The sequence below is a fragment of the Dendrobates tinctorius genome, unplaced genomic scaffold, assembly GCF_039654945.1.
Source record: "Dendrobates tinctorius isolate UK_male_01 unplaced genomic scaffold, ASM3965494v1 ptg000046l, whole genome shotgun sequence".
In the NCBI taxonomy this organism is placed as follows: Eukaryota; Metazoa; Chordata; class Amphibia; order Anura; family Dendrobatidae; genus Dendrobates; species Dendrobates tinctorius.
The window spans coordinates 81,864,821-81,882,746 of NW_027361714.1; the positions used below are offsets into that span (position 1 = coordinate 81,864,821).

Sequence of the window (17,926 nt, forward strand, 5' to 3'; positions counted from 1 at the left end):
TCCCGACGGTCGGTTGTAGGCGCTGCGGTCGCTCGCAGTCGCCACAAGGCTATAGGCAGCTCAATCTTGCTGGGCATCCCCCCCCTTCCCTCCCCCCCCCTTCTGGGGACAGGGAGCACAGGGTTTTTTCCCATTGGGAGCGGCTTGCGACTGCGGCGTCCCACTTTTTCGGACCTCCGCGCCGACCCCCTGCTGACAGGCGGCCGCCGCAACTAATTTAGGCCCCGACTTCAGTTCGGGCCTACCGCTGCGTCGCGGCCACGCCCCCTGCCCCTTTCTTCTAAGCGGGCTTCTCTCCCGCTCTTCCTAAGCCCTCCCACCGCCTGTCCTTCACCTGCCCAGCCTGTTATTGGCTAGAGAGCGGTGAATTGTTAACCCTGCGTGGTGCTCCGCCCTCCCTCCTCTCCTGAACGCGCGCTTTTTCTCAGGAAGGCGCCATTTTCCCAGCCTGTTAGCCGGGCACCAGCTCCTCACTGGATAGCATCTTCTCCAGCTGCTTTTTTTTTTCAGGAGGTCTGTCGGCCGGATTTCGCTCTGACCTGCATCCACTGACAGGTCGCAGAGCGTCGCTTCTGGGGACACCGGACCGTGAGTAGCTCTGCACTGCAGACTGACCCTTCTCCGCCCTCTGTCCCCCAACCTTCCGGCATTACCTCAGCTTTTCACTATGTCTAACTCTAAGTCTGATCGTACCCGCTCTACCGCCCCCCCCTGCACTTTAGTCAAGTACTTTGCATGTTCTTTGTGCAATCGCAAACTTCCCTCAGGCCAGTCCACTCCCCTCTGCCTGGATTGTAGCAATCCAATTCAGCCTGACGCCGTCCAGGAGCCATCTGCGGCCCCAGGTGAGAGTGAGCCCCCCATGCCTGGCTGGGCCTCCTCGCTATCTCAATCAGTGGCAGACCTCACCAAGGTGTCTCAGTCCCTGGCGGCCGTTCTTGATAAGTTGCCCCTGGACTCTTCAGCAGGGCCAAGCAGGTCCCAAATTGTTCCATCTGAATCAGCCAGCGGTAGTCGCAAAAGACCCAGGCAAGATTCCCAGCCGGAATCCTCTCCTAGTCCCATCTCACCGCATAGCCCTTCTCACCAGCCTCCCTCTCGGGCCTCCTCTCCCGAGTCAGGGGAAGCGCTTTCGGACAGGTCATCTGAGGGGATTTTAGAGCTGGATTCAGACCAGGATGCAAGCATGAAGGTCACAGTGCAGGACCTCATTGCTGCGATCCATCATACCTTCGATATTGCTGACTCCCCTGCGAAATCCTCAGATCAGGAGGTTTCGTTCAGACGGGCAGAAACTCCTTCCAGGGTTTTTCCTTTCCATTCCGAGTTTGGGAAAATTTTTACCAAGGAAAGAGAGGATCCGACCACACGCTTTCAAAGAGGAAAACGTCTCAGCATACTCTACCCATTTGCTAAGGAGCTCACGGACAACTGGTCGGCCTCTCCCTCGGTCGATCCGCCCGTGTCCAGGCTATCCAATAACACGGTTCTCCCGCTTTCAGGCGTGGCGTCCCTAAAGGATTCTAATGACAGGATTATAGAATCCCTGGCGAAGTCTGCCTTTGAAGCGGCTTCAGCGGCGGTGTGTCCAATCTTTGCTTCATCCTGGGCAGCAAAGGCCATAGCCACGTGGGCAGACGACCTTCGTCAGGGCATCTTAGATAAGGCGCAACCGGAGCATTTGGCCGATCTCGCCAATCAGATCTCCCATGCTGGGGACTATCTTCTCTCCGCTTCCTTGGATGCTGCATCCTGTGCAGTTCAGGCGTCAAGCAACGTTGTTGCAATTCGACGTACAATTTGGCTAAAGGCATGGCAAGCGGACTTGTCTTCTAAAAAGTCCCTCACTAACCTGCCTTTTCAGGGGGTGCGCCTCTTTGGGTCCCAATTGGACCAGATTATTAAGGACGCCACCGGAGGCATGAGTTCACTCCTCCCTCAGTCCAAGCCTCGCAGACCCCCTCTAAGGCGTCAGTTTCGACCCTTTCGGACTTTCCGCCGTTTCAATACGGCGGACAACTCCTCCAGCCAACAGAGACCGCAGGCTCGCCAGGAGAGAGAGAAAGTTTCCTTCAGACCCACTCCTTCCTGGCGACCCCACTCCTCCCAGGGCAGACCGTCTAGATCTGGACGGTCTACTTCAGCATGACTATCATCGGGCACGCGAGGGGCCTTTCCAATTGGGAGGTCGACTTCTTTCCTTCAGGGACGTTTGGCTGGCCGCCGTGGAGGACGCCTGGGTCAGGGAGGTCGTATCCTCAGGATACAAGATAGAGTTCGTCTCTCTCCCACGGGATCGTTTCTTCGAATCCCGGCCTCCAAAGGATCCAGCCTTGATCCCGGGGTTCTCTACGGCTATCGCCGCTCTCCTCAGTTCCGGGGTGATTGTGCCCGTTCCCGAATCGGAGCGCTTCACGGGGTTCTACTCGAACCTGTTTGTAGTGCCGAAAAAAGACGGCGCAGTTCGACCCATCTTGGATCTCAAGCTGCTCAACAAGAAAGTCCGCCTTCGCTCGGTCATCGCCTCCATGGAGGAGCAGGAATTCATGTGCTCAATAGACATCCAAGATGCCTATTTACATGTTCCAATTTTCTCCGGACATCAGAAGTTCCTGCGCTTTGCGATTCGACAGCACCACTACCAGTTTGTCGCACTGCCCTTCGGTCTTGCCACCGCTCCCAGAGTCTTCACGAAGATCATGGCTGCGTTGATGGCTTTGTTGAGAGTCAGAGGCCTCGTTCTTTTCCCGTACCTAGACGATATTCTGATCAAGGCTCCCTCATTCCAACAGGCTCACCAAAGTTTGTCAATCGTCCTGGACACTCTTTCCAATTTCGGGTGGATCGTCAACAGGAAAAAGTCCTGTCTGGTTCCTACCCAACGCCTGGTCTTTCTAGGTCTTCTGTTCGACACTCGTCGGTCAAGGGTCTTTCTCCCACAAGAAAAGATTCTCTCTCTGCAGCAGGAAGTACGATCGCTGCAGACCTCGCGATTCCCATCCCTCCGTACAGCCATGAGGGTCCTGGGAAAGATGGTGGCGGCGATAGAGGCAGTTCCCTTTGCCCAATTTCACGCCAGGCCTCTCCAGCAGGCCATTCTATCGAAGTGGAACAGGTCGCCTCGGTCCCTGGATCGCCCTGTCCATCTTTCTTACCGGATCAAGCGGTCTCTCAACTGGTGGTTGTCGTCACCTCTCATTCTATCGGGTCGATCCTTCCTTCCCATTCACTGGCAGATAGTAACCACAGATGCCAGTCTCCTCGGTTGGGGTGCTGTGTTCCGCAACCACACCGTTCAGGGTCGATGGTCGGATCGGGAATCCGCGCTGCCGATCAACGTTCTGGAGATTCGAGCGATCCATCTTTCTCTGGTCCACTGGGAAAGGCTCCTCAAGGGACTGCCGGTACGGATTCAGACAGACAACGCCACAGCGGTGGCATATGTCAACCGCCAAGGGGGAACACGGAGTGTCTCAGCCCTGGCGGAGGTGTCCAAGATTCTTCGTTGGGCGGAGATTTCCGTTCCGACAATTTCCGCGGTTCACATTCCCGGCGTAGACAACTGGGCCGCCGATTTTCTCAGCCGCGAGGGTCTCGCGGCGGGAGAATGGTCCCTACATCCGGAAGTGTTTCATCTGCTCTGCCTTCGGTGGGGAACCCCGGATGTAGACCTCATGGCGTCTCGCCTCAACAGGAAAGTCCCACAATTCGTGTCCAGGTCTCGGGACCCTCTGGCAGTGGGCGCCGACGCCCTGGCCGTTCCTTGGTCCCAGTTCGAACTTCCCTACCTGTTCCCTCCTCTGCCTCTTCTTCCCAAGCTGTTGAAGAAGATCAAGGCAGAAGGACTTCCGGTCATTCTCATCGCCCCGAATTGGCCCAGAAGGTCTTGGTTCGCGGACATTGTCAACCTTCTCGCGGACGCCCCCTGAAAGCTTCCAGACAGAACAGATCTGCTGTCTCAGGGTCCGATTTGCCACCCCAATTCTCGGCCGCTCAATTTAACGGCGTGGCTGTTGAGAGCGAGGTTCTGAAACGAGCAGGATTTTCCGACCACGTAATTCAGACCATGATCCGAGCCAGAAAGCCATCATCTTCCAAGATTTACTACCGTACTTGGAAGGCCTATTTCACTTGGTGTGAGACCAATGACGTCGCGCCCATGTCCTTTTCGCTCCCTTCAGTCCTAGCGTTTCTTCAGGCAGGATTGGATGCGGGGCTTGCCCTCAGTTCCCTGAAGGGTCAAGTTTCGGCGCTGTCCATTCTGTTTCAGAAAACGTTGGCTTCCCGTCCTCAGGTTAAGACCTTTCTTCAGGGCGTGGCTCACACGGTCCCGCCGTACCGGGCGCCCGTGGATCCATGGGATCTTAATCTGGTTCTTGAGGTTCTGCAAGGTCCGCCCTTTGAACCCCTCAGGGATATTTCCCTTTCTCTCCTTTCTTGGAAGGTAGCCTTTCTGGTGGCCATCACCTCCGTCCGGCGCGTGTCGGAATTGGCAGCTCTTTCGTGCCGCTCTCCCTTTCTGGTTCTCCACCAGGATAAGGTAGTTCTGCGGCCTCCGCCCTCGTTCCTTCCGAAGGTGGTGTCCTCGTTTCACCTCAACGAGGATATCGTGCTACCGTCCTTTTGTCCGAATCCAACTCATCCCCGAGAGCGGTCCTTGAACAAGCTGGACCTGGTTAGGGCGGTAAGAGTCTATCTGTCTAGGACGACTTCCTTGCGAAAGACAGAGTCTCTTTTCATTATCCCTGATGGAGCGCGGAAAGGTCACCCGGCGTCAAAGGCCACCATTGCTCGCTGGATCAGATCGGCTATCCTGGAAGCCTACCGTGTTAAGCGTCGCGGAGCCCCTCCGGGTATCAGGGCCCACTCTACTCGGGCAGTGGGTGCCTCCTGGGCGGTGCGCCACAGAGCTTCCGCACTGCAGCTTTGCAAAGCTGCAACATGGTCATCGGTTCACACGTTTGTGAAATTCTACAGAGTCCACACCTACGCTTCGGCGGACGCCAGCCTAGGTAGACGGATTCTTTAGGCCGCGGTGGTGAGTCCGCTGGCCTGATGGAAGTTTGTTTCCCACCCCAGGGACCGCTTTGGGACGTCCCAAGGTCTCTGTGTCCCCCAATAAGGCGAACGAGAAAACAGGATTTTTGGGTTGCTTACCGTAAAATCTGTTTCTCAGAGCCTTCATTGGGGGACACAGCACCCTCCCATGTTTTACAGCTCCTGTTCTTACTTTGGTTGAATGGTTACAGTTGAGTTGTTTATGTTGTCAACCTATTCTGTTACTTCTCCTACTGCTTTCTCACTAACTGAGGAATTCTCTGCCGGTCGGTGGGGTGTACACTGCGGAGGAGGAGCTAACCTTTTTTTGTGCATAGTGTCAGCCTCCTAGTGGCAGCAGCATACACCCAAGGTCTCTGTGTCCCCCAATGAAGGCGACGAGAAACAGATTTTACGGTAAGCAACCCAAAAATCCTGTTATTCCGTCCATGTGACCTGGGACTTAAGTACCAAGGACGGAATAGTACGTCTAATGCGATCAGCTGCGCTCACGGGGGGAGCGCAGCTGATCGCAGCCGGGTGTCAGCTGATTATCACAGCTGACACCCGGCACAATGTGTCAGGGGCGGTCACGGACCACCCCCGACATGTTAACCCTTTGCACACCGCGATCAAACATGATCGCGGTCTACCGGGGGTTAAAGGAAGCATCGGCAGGGAGGGGGCTTCCTCCATGCTTCCCTGCGACCCCCACAGCAGCGCGATGTGCAGCGCCGCTGCGGGGGTTGCCTTCCCTGCAGGTCCCCGGATCCAGTATGGCGACGGGGTCTGCAGGGAGCTGGCTTCCTCACTGCCCGCAGAGCGCAGGCATGAGGAAGCCTGCAGCAGTGCCTGTGACAGATCGCTGATCTGTCACAGCGATCTGTGATGTGACAGATCAGCGATCTGTCACAGGACAGTGATGTCCCCCATGGGACATTATAATAAAGTAAAAAAAAAAAAAATATTCCCTAATAAATTCATTTTTAGAAAATAAAAAAGCAAAAAAACAAAAGTACACATATTTGGTATCGCCGCGTCCGTAATGAGCCACCCTATAAAACTGTCCCATTAGTTAACCCCTTTAGCGAACCCCTTAAAAAATTAAAATAAAAAACGAAGCAAAAAAATAATTTATCATGCCGCCGAACAAAAAGTGCAATAACGCACGATCAAAAAGACGCATATAAATATCCATGGTACCGCTGAAAACATCATCTTGTCCCGCAAAAAACAAGCCGCAACACAGCATCATCAGTGAAAAAATAAAAAAGTTATAGCTCGCAGAATAAAGCGATGCAAAAATAATAATTTTTTATATAGAAATTGTTTTCATTGCATAAAAGCGCCAAAACGCAAAAAGACACAAATGAGGTATCGCTGTAACCGTACTGACCCGAAGAATAAAACCGCTTTATCAATTTTACCGCACGTGGAATGGCGTAAACGCACCCCCCAAAAGAAATTCATGAAACGCTGGTTTTTGTTCATTCTGCGTCCCAAAAATCGGAATAAAAAGCGATCAAAAAATGTCACATGCCCGAAAATGGTACCAATAAAAACGTCAACTCGTCCCGCAAAAAATAAGACCTCACATGACTCGGTGGGTCAAAATACGGAAAAATTATAGCTCTCAAAATGTGGTGATGCAAAAACTATTTTTACAATAAAAAGCGTCTTGGCTTATGACAGCTGCCAAAAATAAAAACCCGCCATAAATAGTAAATCAAACCCCCCTGTTATCACCCCCTTAGTTAGGGAAAAATAATAATAAAAATTTTTTTTTATTTATTTCCATTTTCCAGTTAGGGTTAGGGTTGGAGTTAGAATTGGGGGATTTCCACTGTTTTGGCACATCAGGGGCTTTCCAAACGCGACATGGCGTCCGATCTCAATTCCAGCCAAAAAAGTTAAATGGCGCTGCTTCCCTTCCGAGCTCTGCCATGTGCCCAAATAGTGGTTTACCCCCATATATGGGGTATCAGCGTACTCAGGACAAATTGCACAATAACTTTTGGGGGCCTGTTACTCTTGGGGAAAATAAAAATTAGGGGTGAAAAGATCATTTTTGTGGAAAAAATGATTTTTTTAATTGTACGGCTGTACGTTATAAACTTCTGTGAATCCCTTGGGGGTTCAAAGTGCTCACCACATATCTAGATAAGTTCCTTGGGGGGTCTAATTTCCGAAATGGGGTCACTTGTGGGGGGTTTCCACTGTTTAGGCACATCAGGGGCTTTCCAAACGTGGCATGGCGTCCAATCTGAATTCCAGCCAATTTTGCAGTGAAAAAGTCAAACGGTGCTCCTTCCCTTCCGAGTTCTGCCATGCGCCCAAACAGTGGTTCCCCCCACATATCAGGTATCAGTGTACTCAGGACAAATTGCACAATAACTTTTGCAGTCCAATTTCTCCTGTTACCCTTGGTAAAATAAAAAAAATGAACCTGAAGTAATTTTTTTTGTGAAAAAAAGTGAAATGTTCATTTTTTTTTTTTTTTTTTTTTTTAAACATTCAAAAAATTCCTGTGAAGCACCTGAAGGGTTAATAAACTTCTTGAATGTGGTTTTGAGCACCTTGAGGGGTGCAGTTTTTAGGATGGTGTCACTTTTGGGTATTTTCTATCATATAGACCCCTCAAAGTGACTTCAAATGTGATGTGGTCCGTAAAAAAAAATAGTGTTGTAAAAATGAGAAATCGCTGGTCAACTTTTAACCCTTATAACTTCCTAACAAAAAAAATTTTTGGTTCCCAAATTGTGCTGATGTAAAGTAAACATGTGGGAAATGTTATTTATTAAGTTTTTTGAGTGCCATATCTGTGATTTAAGAGCATAAAAATTCAAAGTTGGAAAATTGCGAAATTTTCGCCACATTTCCATTTTTTTTCACAAATAAACGCAAGTTATATGAATGAAATTTTACCACTGTCATGAAGTACAATATGTCATGAGAAAGCAATGTCAGAATCACCGGGATCCATGGAAGCGTTCCAGAGTTATTACCTCATAAAAGGACTGTGGTCAGAATTGTAAAAATTGGCCTGGGAGTTAATGTGCACACCACCCTTGGTAGTGAAGGGGTTAATTAGCAGCTACATTAAGTTTTAATGTTGGGGCAGCACAGTGGCTCAGTGGTTAGCACTGTTGCTTTGCAGCGCTGAGGTCCTGTGTTTAAATTTCGCCAAGGATAATGGCTCTTTATAAGCAAATAAAATAAAAAAGTGGCTCTAGTCTGCTGTTAGACCAAAACATTACTAATAAAAAAATGTCAGAGCAGTAAACGGCCTCCTAGATTTTGGCACAGTGCAGTGGGTTAATAAAGGTCATGTGGATCCTTTATTTTTATTCCTGGGTAATGAAAATATACCCATATATAAGCCGAGTTTTTCAGCACTTTTTTTTTTGTGCTGAAAACGCACCCCCCTTCCCTCGGCTTATACATGAGTCATTGTCCAAGAAGCCGTGGGGGGAGTGGGAGCCAGCGACTGTGGCTGTAACTGTGCCCGCTGCTAGAGAGAAATGAATATTGACTGCACTGGCAATAAATATTCATTTCTATTATAGCGCGCACAGTTACAACTGCTTCCACTGGCTTCCAGCAGCTGTAAAAAAAAAAAAAAACAAACCTACTTGCCTTCCTATCTCTTCTCTCTTCCTGCAGCCGAGCGATCACGTGTCCCCGGTGAATGAAGTGAGATAGATATTCATTACATTAATGAGCGGGGTCATGTGATCGCGCGACCACAGGAGCTGCTGGAAGCCGGAAAAAAAGATGCTGCGAGGGCACGCATGGAAGGTAAATAGGTGTTTTTTTTTTTTGTTTGTTTTTTTTTTGCTTTTCTCATGGGGGGGGGGGGGCATGTATTGAAGATAGGGATGAGGAGCCATGCATACCAGGACAGGGATGAGGAGCCCGTGCATAGAAGGATAGGGATGAGGAGGCCGTGCATACCAGTATGGTGATGAGGGGGACAAGACATACCCGGCTTATACTCGAGTCAATACATTTTCCCAGTTTTTCGTGAAAAAATTTGGTGCCTCGGCTTATATTTGGATCGGCTTGAACTCTGGTATATACGGTAAGTCACAAAGTTCTATTTTCAGTTCACATGTCCACATGCAATACAGTGACTGGCCATCACTGTTCTTGTCTTCTTCCTTTTTTTCCCACTCCATTCTTGAAGTTGCTGTGTGATGGTGCATTCATGTACGGATAATGTATCCAAGGTCTATGATTGGTTATTCCTTTTGAATCTGTTATTTTAGGTCTCATTATGGTCTTAGCTGGAGCATCAGAGTTTGACCCACAGTACAATAAAGATGCCTCAAGCAGACCTGCAGATAATGTACTGATTCCTCAGGTAATCTATATTTCTAATTCTGGCCTTAGGACTCTAGTATATGGAAAGCTCTCATTTGTGATAATGGTGCATTTGATTTTTATCTTTTCTGCCCTTAGCTGATAAGAGAAATTGGTGGCATCAATCTTAAGAAGAACGAACCTCCACTGACCTGCCCATACAGTTTAAAATCCAGGGTCCTTCTACTCGCTCACTTGTCACGTATGCAAGTTCCTGAGAATTTAAAAGAAGGTAATAAATAAGATTACCTGAGATTATTTTTTAATGTTTTGTAATTACATAGAATACTCATTATTGTTGGTTTTCGTTTCTTAGATCAGCAGTTTATTCTAAAGAAATGCCCTGCTTTGCTTCAAGAAATGGTTAATGTCATATGCCAGCTGATAATCATGGCCCGTAGTCGGGAAGGTAAATACACATGGATCGTTTTTAATAGATTTCTATTGATGACTTTTTTTTTTTTTTTTGCCTAAAACAATTTTTTTTTCTTTGACATTTTTAGAAAATAAGAAATAACATAAAATCTTTGACAGTGATTCATTAGTCTTTTCTGGTAAAAGCAGCGTCTTAATTCCGACAAACATTTTGCATTGGTGTTTGTAAAGCCAAAATGATGTCTGTTTATATTTGCAACATGGATTTAAATATTTTCATTATCGCTTTTTCTGTCTGTAGGTTACACTCTTAGTTATATGATGGGGTAGCAGAAAGAAAAAGGTGCTTGTAATGTGAACTTCTGCCACTAGGTGAATGATTGCAGAACCCTTATAAGTCGGTATGATAAACATTATTAGTGAAGGTTAATGGTAGCGCCAGTGCTTTTTTTTTTTTTTTCATAGCTGCACATACAGTGGTGAAAATAAGTATTTGATACACTGCCGATTTTTGAAAGGTCTGTAGTTTTTATTGAAGGTACACTTCAACTGTGAGACAGAATCTAAAAATGAAAAACCGAAAATCACATTGTATGATTTTTACATAATTAATGTGCATTTTATTACGTGAATTGAGCACTTGATATAATATAAAAACAGAACTTACAGGGGTTGTCCACTAATAGGACAAGCCCTTCTTAAATTAAATGTTCGGCCCCGATAAAATAATAAAGCCTATACTCTCCTCCCGTGCCTGCGCCGTTTTCACTGTTTCAGCATTCACGCTCCTGGGGCTGTGATGCGGTGTTGTGACACGGAACGCCGATGCCCAATCAGCGCTGGCGTCACTGTCACCGCCTTCGTATAAACTGAACATGAAGAGGAAGCCCGACTGCAGCTGATCCCTGACTTCCTTTTTATGTTCAGTTTGTCTGAAGGCGGTGACAGTGACGCCTGTGCTGATTGGGCACTACATGTCACAAAACTGCATCACAGCCCTGGGACTGTTAGTGCCGACACCGGTGGAATGAAACCGGCCCAGTGGGTGAGTATAGGCTTTTTTTTATTTGGGCCAAACATTCAGTTTAAGGAGGGGTTGTCCTAGTAGTGGACCATCCCTTTAATATTTGGTACAGAAACCTTTGTTTGTAATAATAGTGGTCAGATGTTTTCTGTAGTTCTTGACCAAGCTTGCACACACTGCTGCTGGGACTTTGGCCCACTGTTTCATACCGATCTTCTCCAGATCTTTCAGGTTCCGAATTGTCCCTGGGCAAAATTGAGTTTCTGCTCCATCCAAAGATTTTCTATTGGGTTCGGGTCTGGAAACACCAGGACCTTTGAAATGCTTCTTACGAGCCACTCCTTAGTTGCCCTGGCTGTGTGTTTTAGATTATTGTCATGCTGGATGACCCAAACATGACCCATCTTCAATTCTCTTGCTGAATGAAGGAGGTTGTTGGCCATAGTTTTGCAATACATGACCCCATCCATCCTCCCTTCAATACGGTGCAGTCGTCCTGTTCCGTTTTTCAGTAAAGCACCCACCCCCAAAGTGTGATATTTCCCCCACTATGCTTTACGGTTGGGACTTTGTTCTTGGGGTTGCACTCATCCTTTTTCTTCCAAACATGACGAGTGGAGTTGATACCAAAAAGGTCTATTTTAGTTTCATCTGACCATATGACCTTCTCCCATGCCTTCTCTGGTTCATCCAGATGGTCATTGGTGAACTTCAAATGGGATTGGACATGTGCTGGCCTGAGCAGGGTGACCTTGCGTGCCCTGTAGGATCTTAATCCATGGCAGCGTAGTGTGTTACTAATCGAAATGTTTGAGACTGTGGTCCCAGCTCTCAAGGTCATTGACCAGGTCCTCCTGTGTAGTTCTAGGCTGATTGCTGACTTTTCTTAGAATAATCCTTACCCCATGATGCGAGAACTTGCATGGTGCCCCAGACCAAGTAAGATTGACAGTCATTTTGTGTTTCTTCCATTTTCTAATAATTTTGCCAACCGTTGTTGCCTTCTCACCAAGCTGCTTGCCTATTGTCCTGTAGCCCATTCCAGCCTTGTGCAGGTCTACAATTTTGTCCCTGGTGTCCTTAGACAGCTCTTTGGTCTTGGCCATGGTGGAGAGGTTGGCGTGTGATTGTTTGTGTGGACAGATGTCTCTTATACAGGTTCATGTGAGTGCAATTAATACAGTTGAGTCCAGAGTAGGAGGGCTTCTTAAAGAAAAACAGGTCTGTGAGCGTCATAATTCTTGCTGGTTGGTAGGTCAAATACTTTATTTAATGTTCATTATTTAAAAATCATACAGGTCTGTGAGAGTCATAATTAGTGTTGAGCGATACCATATGATATCCAGAAATACTGGATCGGCCCGATACACAAAAAGTATCGCCGATTCCGATACCGGAAGTCCCATTCAAGTCAATGGGACAGAAATATCGGATTTAAAAAAAACCCTTTCTTTCCTTGTACATCCAGTTCGGGAGGGGGGAAGAGTGTGGGCGGACACTGTGCGTGTCTGTGTGTGCGGGCGGTCACTGTGCGTGTCTGTGTGTGCGGGTGGGCTCTGTGCGGGCCTCTCGGGGGGCCTGCCGGGGGGGGGTCTGTACGGGCCTGCCGGGGGGGGTCTGTACGGGCCTGCCGGGGGGGGTCTGTACGGGCCTGCCGGGGGGGGTCTGTACGGGCCTGCCGGGGGGGGGTCTGTACGGGCCTGCCGGGGGGGGGTCTGTACGGGCCTGCCGGGGGGGGGGTCTGTACGGGCCTGCCGGGGGGGGGGTCTGTACGGGCCTGCCGGGGGGGGGGTCTGTACGGGCCTGCCGGGGGGGGGGTCTGTACGGGCCTGCCGGGGGGGGGGTCTGTACGGGCCTGCCGGGGGGGGGGTCTGTACGGGCCTGCCGGGGGGGGGGTCTGTACGGGCCTGCCGGGGGGGGGGTCTGTACGGGCCTGCCGGGGGGGGGGTCTGTACGGGCCTGCCGGGGGGGGGGTCTGTACGGGCCTGCCGGGGGGGGGGTCTGTACGGGCCTGCCGGGGGGGGGGTCTGTACGGGCCTGCCGGGGGGGGGGTCTGTACGGGCCTGCCGGGGGGGGGGTCTGTACGGGCCTGCCGGGGGGGTCTGTACGGGCCTGCCGGGGGGGGGTCTGTGCCGGCCTGCCGGGAGGGGGTCTGTGCCGGCCTGCCGGGAGGGGGTCTGTGCCGGCCTGCCGGGAGGGGGTCTGTGCCGGCTGCCTGTACGGGCCTGCCGGGGGTCTGTCGGCTGCCTGTACGGGCCTGCCGGGGGTCTGTACGGGCCTGCCGGGGGTCTGTGCGGGCCTGCCGGGGGTCTGTGTGTGTGCAGGCATCGTCCGATGGGACTAGAAGTCCCATCGGGCAATGCCTGCTACAATGACAGTGATTGACACATTAGCCAATGATGGGACAGTAGTAGTCCCATCATCTGGCTAATGTGTTGAATGTTAAAAAAAAAATACATACATACAGTGGGGCAAAAAAGTATTTAGTCAGTCAGCAATAGTGCAAGTTCCACCACTTAAAAAGATGAGAGGCGTCTGTAATTTACATCATAGGTAGACCTCAACTATGGGAGACAAACTGAGAAAAAAAAATCCAGAAAATCACATTGTCTGTTTTTTTTTTCATTTTATTTGCATATTATGGTGGAAAATAAGTATTTGGTCAGAAACAAAATTTCATCTCAATACTTTGTGATATATCCTTTGTTGGCAATGACAGAGGTCAAACGTTTTCTGTAAGTCTTCACAAGGTTGCCACACACTGTTGTTGGTATGTTGGCCCATTCCTCCATGCAGATCTCCTCTAGAGCAGTGATGTTTTTGGCTTTTCGCTTGGCAACACGGACTTTCAACTCCCTCCAAAGGTTTTCTATAGGGTTGAGATCTGGAGACTGGCTAGGCCACTCCAGGACCTTGAAATGCTTCTTACGAAGCCACTTCTTCGTTGCCCTGGCGGTGTGCTTTGGATCATTGTCATGTTGAAAGACCAAGCCACGTTTCATCTTCAATGCCCTTGCTGATGGAAGGAGGTTTGCACTCAAAATCTCACGATACATGGCCCCATTCATTCTTTCATGTACCCGGATCAGTCGTCCTGGCCCCTTTGCAGAGAAACAGCCCCAAAGCATGATGTTTCCACCACCATGCTTTACAGTAGGTATGGTGTTTGATGGATGCAACTCAGTATTCTTTTTCCTCCAAACACGACAAGTTGTGTTTCTACCAAACAGTTCCAGTTTAGTTTCATCAGACCATAGGACATTCTCCCAAAACTCCTCTGGATCATCCAAATGCTCTCTAGCAAACTTCAGACGGGCCCGGACATGTACAGGCTTAAGCAGTGGGACACGTCTGGCACTGCAGGATCTGAGTCCATGGTGGCGTAGTGTGTTACTTATGGTAGGCCTTGTTACATTGGTCCCAGCTCTCTGCAGTTCATTCACTAGGTCCCCCCGCGTGGTTCTGGGATTTTTGCTCACCGTTCTTGTGATCATTCTGACCCCACGGGGTGGGATTTTGCGTGGAGCACCAGATCGAGGGAGATTATCAGTGGTCTTGTATGTCTTCCATTTTCTAATTATTGCTCCCACAGTTGATTTCTTCACTCCAAGCTGGTTGGCTATTGCAGATTCAGTCTTTCCAGCCTGGTGCAGGGCTACAATTTTGTTTCTGGTGTCCTTTGACAGCTCTTTGGTCTTCACCATAGTGGAGTTTGGAGTCAGACTGTTTGAGGGTGTGCACAGGTGTCTTTTTATACTGATAACAAGTTTAAACAGGTGCCATTACTACAGGTAATGAGTGGAGGAAAGAGGAGACTCTTAAAGAAGAAGTTACAGGTCTGTGAGAGCCAGAAATCTTGATTGCTTGTTTCTGACCAAATACTTATTTTCCACCATTATATGCAAATAAAATGGAAAAAAAAAACAGACAATGTGATTTTCTGGATTTTTTTTTTTTCTCAGTTTGTCTCCCATAGTTGAGGTCTACCTATGATGTAAATTACAGACGCCTCTCATCTTTTTAAGTGGGGAAACTTGCACTATTGCTGACTGACTAAATACTTTTTTGCCCCACTGTACGTACGTACGTACGTACATACATGCATACATACATACAGCATGCATACTTCATATATACTACATTCATATAACATACGTACTACATACATACTACATATACACTCACTGGCCACTTTATTAGGTACACCATGCTAGTAAGGGGTTGGACCCCCTTTTGCCTTCAGAACTGCCTCAATTCTTCGTGGCAGAGATTCAACAAGGTGCTGGAAGCATTCCTCAGAGATTTTGGACCATATTGACATGATGGCATCACACAGTTGGCGCAGATTTGTCGGCTGCACATCCCTGATGCGAATCTCCCGTTCCACCACATCCCAAAGATGCTCTATTGGATTGAGATCTGGTGACTGAGGAGGCCATTTGAGTACAGTGAACTCATTGTCATGTTCAAGAAACCAATCTGAGATGATTCGAGCTTTATGACATGGCGCATTATCCTGCTTGAATGTAGCCATCAGATGTTGGGTACATTGTGGTCATAAAGGGATGGACATGGTCAGCAACAATACTCAGGTAGGCTGTGGCGTTGCAACGATGCTCAATTGGTACCAAGGGGCCCAAAGAGTGCCAAGAAAAAATTCCCCACACCATGACACCACCACCACCAGCCTGAACCGTTGATACAAGGCAGGATGGATCCATGCTTTCATGTTGTTTACGCCAAATTCTGACCCTACCATCCGAATGTCGCAGCAGAAATCGAGACTCATCAGACCAGGCAACGTTTTTCCAATCTTCTACTGTCCAATTTCGATGAGCTTGTGCAAATTGTAGCCTCAGTTTCCTGTTCTTAGCTGAGAGGAGTGGTACCCGGTGTGGTCTTCTGCTGCTGTAGCCCATCTGCCTCAAAGTTCGACGCACTGTGCGTTCAGAGATGCTCTTCTGCCTACCTTGGTTGTAACGGGTGGCAATTTGAGTCACTGTTGCCTTTCTATCAGCTCGAACCAGTCTGCCCATTCTCCTCTGACCTCTGGCATCAACAAGGCATTTCCGGCCACAGAACTGCCGCTCACTGGATTTTTTTTCTTTTTCGGACCATTCTCTGTAAACCCTAGAGATGGTCGTGCGTGAAAATCCCAGTAGATCAGCAGTTTCTGAAATACTCAGACCAGCCCTTCTGGCACCAACAATCATGCCACGTTCAAAGGCACTCAAATCACCTTTCTTCCCCATACTGATGCTCGGTTTGAACTGCAGGAGATTGTCTTGACCATGTCTACATGCCTAAATGCACTGAGTTGCCGCCATGTGATTGGCTGATTAGAAATTAAGTCTTAACACACAGTTGGACAGGTGTACCTAATAAAGTGGCCAGTGAGTGTATACAGCATACATACTACATATATACAGCATACATACTGCATATATACTACATTTATACAGCATACATACTACATACATTCTACATATATACTGCATACATACATACTACATACATACTACATATATACAACATTCATACAACATACATACTACATATATACTACATTCATACAACATACCTACATACTACATATATACAACATTCATACTACATACATACTACATACATAAAATATACTACATACATACATACTACATATATACTACATTCATACATACATACATAAAACATGCTACAGATATACTACATACAATACATTCATACAATACATACATAGACATACAGTACATACTCACCATTACTTGTCACATTGTTCCCCGAAGCCCGTGTCATCTGTGAAAAAAATTTGAAAAAAACAAACCACCAAATACTCCCTGATCTGCAGAAATCCACGAGTGTCCCACGCCGATCTCCCATGGAGAACAGCAGCATCAGCTGATGCAACCGTTCTCTAGGGGCTCCATGAATCCAATGACGGGAGGTAGGTATCCTTCCGCACTGTATTCCTCCGCCACTGATAGAAAAATAGTCCGTAGTCTAGTGAGACTAGGGACTATTTTTTTTACAGTGGCGGAGGAATACAATGTGGAAGGATACCTACCTCCCGTCATTGGATTCCTGGAGCCCCTAGAGAACGGTCGCATCAGCTGATGCTGCTGTTCTCCACGGGAGATCGGCATGGGACACTCGTGGATTTCTGCGGATCAGGGAGTATTTGGTGGTTTGTTTTTTTTCATATTTTTTTCACAGATGACACTGACTTCGGGGAACAATGACAAGTAATGGTGAGTATGTACTCTTATATGTACTGTATGTCTATATATATATGTATGAATGTATTGTATGTAGTATATCTGTAGTATGTAGTATGTATGTAGTATATCTGTAGCATGTTTTATGTATGTTGTATATATGTATGTAGTATTTATGTATGCTGTATGAATATAGTATGTATGTAGTATTTATGTTGTATGAATGTAGTATATATGTAGTATGTATGTATGCTGTATGAATGTAGTATGTTTTTACATTCTACACATTAGCCGGATGATGGGACTACTACTGTCCCATCATTGGCTAATGTGTCAATCACTGTCATTGTAGCAGGCATCGCCCGATGGGACTTGTAGTCCCATCGGACGATGCCTGCACACACACACAGACCCCCAGCAGCCGGCACAGACCCCCGGCAGGCCCGTACAGACCGCCGGCACAGACCCCCTGCAGGCCCGCACTGACCGCGCATCATGATGCGCACAGACCGCGCATCATGATGACATCATTTCAGCAGCCAATCACAGCCACAACAGTGGCTCACTGCATTATGGGAACTTCCGATTCCGGTATTCGATATTGAAAAAATATCGGTACTCGGTATCGGAATTCCGATACAGCTAATATCGGCCGATACCCGATATTTGCAGTATCGGAATGCTCAACACTAGTCATAATTCTTGCTGGTTGGTAGGTCAAATACTTTTTTTAATGTTTATTATTTAAAAATCATACAATGTGATTTTCTGATTTTTATTTTTAGATTCTGTCTCTGAGAGTTGAAGTGTACCTAGGATAAAAATTACAGACCTCTCCATTCTTTGTAAGTGGGAAAACTTGCAAAATCGGGCAGTGTGTCAAATACTTATTTTCCCCACTGTAGTTTTTGTG

At 48.0% G+C, this 17,926-nt stretch overlaps 1 protein-coding gene across 3 annotated transcripts in view; it reads left to right on the forward strand.

Annotated features, from left to right (window-relative positions):
• SEC63 (SEC63 homolog, protein translocation regulator) overlaps positions 1-17,926 on the forward strand; it is a 119,583-nt gene that overhangs the window by 57,323 nt on the left and 44,334 nt on the right. For all 3 annotated transcript variants that reach the window (XM_073576061.1, XM_073576063.1, XM_073576062.1), the window contains exons 9-11: positions 9,306-9,400; positions 9,499-9,631; positions 9,716-9,808. In XM_073576061.1, the coding sequence (XP_073432162.1) occupies positions 9,306-9,400; positions 9,499-9,631; positions 9,716-9,808 (321 nt within the window). The remainder of the gene's footprint in view (positions 1-9,305; positions 9,401-9,498; positions 9,632-9,715; positions 9,809-17,926) is intronic.